General features: G+C 36.5%; 2 protein-coding genes across 2 annotated transcripts; one reads left to right on the top strand and one right to left on the bottom strand.

Annotated features, from left to right (window-relative positions):
- Positions 1-842: 842 nt before the first annotated feature.
- On the bottom strand, positions 843-2245 carry LOC141632414 (uncharacterized). The gene is made up of 2 exons (XM_074444963.1): positions 2200-2245; positions 843-1399 (listed from the first exon to the last, which is right to left on the bottom strand). The coding sequence occupies exons 1-2, from the start codon at positions 2243-2245 to the stop codon at positions 843-845; spliced, it is 603 nt and encodes a 200-aa protein (XP_074301064.1).
- Positions 2246-4219: 1974 nt separating this feature from the next.
- Positions 4220-5357, top strand: LOC141632413 (zinc finger BED domain-containing protein RICESLEEPER 2-like). Its single transcript, XM_074444962.1, has 4 exons — positions 4220-4804; positions 4957-5062; positions 5189-5241; positions 5352-5357. The coding sequence occupies exons 1-4, from the start codon at positions 4220-4222 to the stop codon at positions 5355-5357; spliced, it is 750 nt and encodes a 249-aa protein (XP_074301063.1).
- The last annotated feature ends 648 nt before the right edge of the window (positions 5358-6005 follow it).

The raw sequence follows: 6005 nt of genomic DNA, 5'->3' as shown, positions 1-6005 counted from the left end.
GTTTAGAAACCCTTTATTTGTTTATTCGTGGGATATCTTTTCCCCGCTTTCTAGACTTGGGTTGTAATAACCTAAGTTTGTCTATTATTGTATTTATTTCTTTTCATTTTTGGCACCCGCGTGTTAATCTTCAACTAGTAATAAAAAGTGTTTAAAATCTCATAAAATTCCGCTTTAATTTATTAGTTATATTTTCCGCGTTATCGCGGGGTGTCACACTAGGGTTATCCTATGGTCCCTATTACAAAGACGGAATTCCATACCGACATCCTTTCGTCGATTAGTGACAACACTAGGCTACCCAAAAACTCTAGTATGAGGCTCAAGTAAGTGTCCTCATGGGCATGGAACATCTTCTCAAGACCCAAACCATTGAAGAACAACTCTATTTGATGCCTTATACCAAGTATTTCTAACACATCAAGATCAATGAATTGAGTAGGTTCATAGGCCTTACCTAGTAATTGCTCAAATCGTTGACGGTGTTCATCTTTGACGAAATATACTTCCGGAAAATGCTCAAGTTGTGCAACATGCAGTATCATCTCATTTTCTTGGCCCCTCGCCTCTCGTGAGGCGGTTGAGGTAGCACCCTTTCGGCGCTTGGGTGCGACCTCGGCGGTCTTCTTGCTTTTGCTCCTTAGAAACATTCTTGATTAACGTGGGTGGTAGGGACTTTGATCAAAAACCTTGGATTGATGATTTTGAGATGGGGTTTTTGTGATGGAGATTGTAAGGAGGATGATGAGATTTGGTTGTAATGTTTTTTTTTTTTGGTGAAACGTAAGTAATCTCATTAAGCACAAACCAAAGTTACATGATACATCATAATTTAATCTAGCTTACATCAAGAGTTGTTCAAGCCATTGCCTATCACTAATCCGTTTAACTCTACTCATCTGTCCTAAAAGTTTGATTTTCATCAACGCTTTACACTGCAAGGACAAGATATCAGGCCTCAACAGTACACCATCAATCCTAGCAGCATTCCTTTGCTGCCAAACTGCATAGTAGCCACTCATGAAGACAGCTACACAGACAAGCTTCTTAAGGGCAGGCAACTTCCTTCTTCCTAACCAAATAATTCCATTCCCACAATGCATAGGGATCTGCAACCAGCTGCAAAGAGAACTCAGCACATCAGTGACATACCTGCAATGCTGAAAGAGATGTGTGATTGTCTCCTTATCAGTACCACAGATACAGCACAGCTCATCAGGACAGATACCAATTTTATACAAACGAACTTTAGTATTTAAAGCATTCTTCATAAGGTACCAGTTCAGGAAGTAATGCTTAGGGATAGCCCAGTTACACCAAACTAGCTTAGCCCAGCCAACTTTTGGTTCTTTGTGACGAAACCATTGATAGCCAGAATGCACACTGTATCCCTTAGGATCTGCAAGCCAAACACCATTAAGGTAACCAGTAGAAAAAGCATCCCTAGTCCTACAAATTTCCTTCCAATTGCCACTCAAATGAGACTTAGGAAGATAAGTAGACCAGGGACATCCTTTTAAGAATAACTGATGTACCCATTTCACCCAAAGACTGTATGGCTTGCTATAAACCCACCAAACCAATTTACTAATGGAGGCAACATTCCAGTGAAAGCTGTCTCGAATACCTAAGCCTCCCTCAATTTTTGGAGTACAGACTTGCTCCCAACCAACTAGTGGTACTCTGCCATAAGTACTCGTCCCATCCCATAAGTAATTGCGACAAATACTATTAATCTTTTGGAGTACCCCTTTAGGAAGCAGAAAAATGTTGGCCCAGTATGTAGGGATGAGCAAAATTTGGTCCGGACCGAAATTTTAGACCGAACCGGACCATTTGGTCCAGACCGAACCATGACCGAAAATTTTCGGTCCGGTCCTAGGTCTACTATATCTCTTTGTTCGGGTTTCGGTCCGGTCCAGGGTAAAACCCGAGTTGGTCCAGTCTGGACCGAAGGACCAAACTCTAATATCACTGAATTTCAATTTTTTTGGCCCAGCCCAATAGTCCACTAAGAAAGTGAAATACAGATGGAAATATGTCATAGAAGAGTCCAGTTCTATCTTTCCTTATCTCAATCTTCAACTTCCGATTAATTTTAATTATTCTAAACTCTAAAATCTTTCCAAATTCTATCACAATTCACAAAATCACAACTGAACTACGAGATAAATTTTGGAAATTTTATTTATATAAAACCTCTTAATCTCCTACCATGGTTCATCAGTTCATCAATCGCCCCCATTATTCTAATACCGTCATTCACTACGATATGCGCTTCTCAATTTCTCATCAATCGAAATTACTTATGGTATGTTTGTTTTTAGTTTTTTAGTTTATTTTTGTTAATTCTTATTTCAATATGATGATTGATTAAGTGTTGGTCTGTTGGATACATGGGTAAATAATTTCTCTAAGTTGCTGAAAAAATAATGAGTTTGGTAGATTTATTTAAGAGTATTTCCATAATTTAATTAGCTTAGGCCAATCTAATAATTTCTCATGTTAATGATTCATAAACCATTAAATTTGTCCTAAGAACTTGACTATCATGTGCTGGAATACTTGTGTTGTTATAGTTTGGTGATAACTGATAAGTGAGAATTTGTGATCTTTATGATATGTACTCTGTTTTTCCCCTCCCATGGTGAATATAACTTCTTGTAAGGCAGAAAGCCATGACACTGATTCGTCATCATCAGCTTCTTATAGCTTCTACTTTCTTATTGAACCAAGTTATTTTTTTGTAATAGAATGGCAAGCTCCCAACCCAGACGAAGTGGTAAGAGACGGTGCGTCATCTCCGATCAGCATGAATCTGAAGCTCCTCCAACCGTTGATTTGTTGGATGAAGAGGAAAGTGAGGAAATCAAAGAAACAGTTACCCAAAAGTCATATATACCACATCCAACAAAAAAATCAAGGCCTGGACGTCGGTATCTTCTCAAAACAAGCAGATTAAGGGAACCATATTGGGTGGATTATGAGTTGTTTCTCGACGATGCCGATCATGTAAGAGCTGAGTGTCAGCATTGTGATTCGACTTTTGCCGCGGACACTGTTATTAATGGGACAAAGAATTTGAAAAAGCATTCATCTACGTGTGAGAAAAATCCTAACAACTTAAGCAAAGGTAAGCAAGCTCAACTTGTCTTAGAGCCCATAGATGGTCAGGAAGGAGAGGCTAGATTGAAAAACAGAATTGTGAGTCACGATGATATTAGATATTCGATTGCTTACATGCTTGTGCTTGATGAATTGGCATTTAGACATGTAGATAAGCCTGGATTTAAATATTTCATGTCTGTGGTGTGTCCTACATTTCACATTCCTTCACGTTGGACCATTGCTTCAGATTGTTTTAAGTTGTACTTGCGTAAGAAGGATATACTCAAAGACTTGCTCCGTAGTTCTTGTCAACGAGTCTCCATTACAACTGATACATGGACTTCCATTCAAAAAATTAATTACATGTGTGTTACTGCTCACTTTATAGATGATAACTGGACATTACAAAAACGTATATTAAATTTCTGTCCTATTACTAGTCATAAAGGTGAAGCAATTGGTAGAGCTCTTGAAGATTGTTTAGATTCATGGGGTGTACTTGAAAAGTTATTTACCGTCATAGTTGACAATGCAAGCTCAAATGATTTGGCATGTGCTTATATGAGATCATTGACACCAGAAAAAGGCTATGTTAGTGACGGTAAATATATACACATGAGATGTATTGCACACATTATAAATCTGATTGTTTGGGATGGTCTGAAGGAACATGTGAAATGTATTGATAAGGTTCGATATGCAGTGAAGTTTGTGAGGAGTTCTCCAGCTAGGTTGCATTTATTTAGGGAGAAAGTAGATAAATGTAAGATTACTTGTAAGTTGTCTCTGAGTCTTGACGTGGCAGCAAGATGGAACTCGACATACATAATGTTGAACACTGCTCTAGAGTATAAGACTGTGTTTGGTCGGTTAAAAATTCCTGTGGAAACTCAAGAATCTAGTGGTACTCGTATTACTATTAGTCCCCCCCAGTTTAGAAGATTGGGATAAGATAGAAAAACTTGTAATATTTCTTAAAGAATTTTATGATTTGACTAATCGTATATCAGGCTCATTATATGTGACAAGTAACTCCCTCTTTTTTCATATTAGTCATACTTGTGGTTTGTTAAACCAATGGATGCAAAGTAAGGACCCTGCCTTTAAAAAAATGGCCAAGGATATGAAAGACAAATATATCAAGTATTGGGGTAACATTGATAAGATGAATATGTTGATCTACATGGGTGTGATTCTTGATCCAAACTTCAAGTTTTTAGGATTACAACTTGCTCTTCATGGTATGTATGAGAAAGATGATGCAGAGGTATTGGCAAGAAAAATTAAACAGTTTGCATATGATTTTTTTGCTGAGTATAGACGCATTTATGCACCTGTTACTCCTCAAAGTGAAGACCCTGACATGTCTACAAGTATTCCTACTTCGGGAGGGGGGAGCTTGGCTCTTATGAAATCAATAAGTGAACAAGTTAAGATTAAGATGAGAGGATTTGGTGGAGATAGTAGCACTGGTTTTGTAAGAACAGAATTGGATAGGTACTTAGATGAGCAAAAGGGAGAAGATGAGCCATCCAATATTTTAGACTGGTGGAAGCTCAATGAGCCAAGATTTCCTGTTCTAGCTCGTATAGCTCGTGACGTCTTAGCTATGCCAATTTCAACAGTTGCATTAGAATCATCCTTTAGTGCAGGAGGGCGTACTCTTGATCGATTTCGAAGTTCTTTAACGCCTAAGGTAAGTTATTTTTATAAAAAATACTAAAAACAAATTGCTTCTCCTTTTTGGTTGAAGTTTTACTCACTTTATTAGTTTATTGTTTGACTATTTACACTCATTAGTAATTTGTTTTCTGACAATTTTGTCATGATTTTTTGTTTAAACTTAAGACGGTGCAAGGTCTTATATGTGCCAAAGATTGGATTCGAGCTGAAATTCGTAAATCCAATGTTGATGTGGAAGAAAGTTTAGAAGATTTGGAAAAGCTGGAAATAGGTACATTGTATTATTTTAATTTTATATTTTCACACTTTCATTAATTGAAGTTGAAAACCTCTTGCGTAGTTGGGCCAAGTGCCAACCAACCATATATGTTGATCTTGTTGATATTTAATTTTACAGATACAGATAAGTTAAGTGGGGAGGATAGGTTGATTTTTGTCACTGATCCAATGGTATAAACTTCGAAATATTAAATTTTATCATTTATGTTACGCGGTATAATTATTGTCAATGCAAATTAATGATTTTCTTATCTAATTTATTTCTTTTGAACTTGTGTTAGATTTGAAGCTCGAATCAAAGTGGGGGATGATGATTGATTGACATTGTTGTGAAACGAATGGAATCAAGAGTCTAGAATGATTGAAGATGTTGGATTTAATTAATAGTAGTATACAAATTACAATAAGGGCATAAAGGTATATGCCTATAGTTCATTTTTAAGAGATTTAGATTTTAATGTGTTTCAAATCGTTTTATGTAGGTTGTAATTCGAAACTTTACAATTTGGTAATTTACATACTTCTGGCAGGCTGGTAGTACCACGTTTTAATTTTAAAATTCATTGAATATCAAAGTCAGTTATTTAGTTTGGATAATAATTAATATCCAGAAGACCAGAACATTAAACAAAAAGGTGTAATTTAAGCTAAGCCTTTTACCATGCACCCTTTGTGATCCCTTCTTATCTTTTCCTTCCCTGAAAAATGGCTCAAAGAGTAGATAAGAACTCTCCCTCACAACTCTCATGTAAGAACTAAAGGATACATGCGATTAATTTAAAAAGTAAGAATTATAATACAATGTAAAGTTTATAAAGGATATGTTAAAAATGGTGGTTTGAGGTAGGACTCCACCAAACTAGGTTGAAATGACAAAATCCATTGTCCATATAGCTTAATGCTCTCAATAATTGATCAAAAGCTTGTGAATGGTC

Source organism: Silene latifolia, chromosome Y, assembly GCF_048544455.1.
Source record: "Silene latifolia isolate original U9 population chromosome Y, ASM4854445v1, whole genome shotgun sequence".
Taxonomy (NCBI): Eukaryota; Viridiplantae; Streptophyta; class Magnoliopsida; order Caryophyllales; family Caryophyllaceae; genus Silene; species Silene latifolia.
The sequence above is the reverse complement of the archived record's forward strand: the minus strand, read 5'-3'. Positions and strand labels throughout refer to the sequence as shown.

Coding starts and splice junctions, on each gene's coding strand:
- LOC141632414 (XM_074444963.1), bottom strand. CDS start 2,245: ATGGGGGCGATTGATGAACTGATGAACCATGGTAGGAGATTAAGAG. Junction 1,400..2,199: donor CCATGGTAGGAGATTAAGAG/GTTTTATATAAA, acceptor TTTGGCTTGCAG/ATCCTAAGGGATACAGTGTG.
- LOC141632413 (XM_074444962.1), top strand. CDS start 4,220: ATGGCCAAGGATATGAAAGACAAATATATCAAGTATTGGGGTAACATT. Junction 4,805..4,956: donor GAAGTTCTTTAACGCCTAAG/GTAAGTTATTTT, acceptor TTTAAACTTAAG/ACGGTGCAAGGTCTTATATG. Junction 5,063..5,188: donor TTTGGAAAAGCTGGAAATAG/GTACATTGTATT, acceptor TTAATTTTACAG/ATACAGATAAGTTAAGTGGG.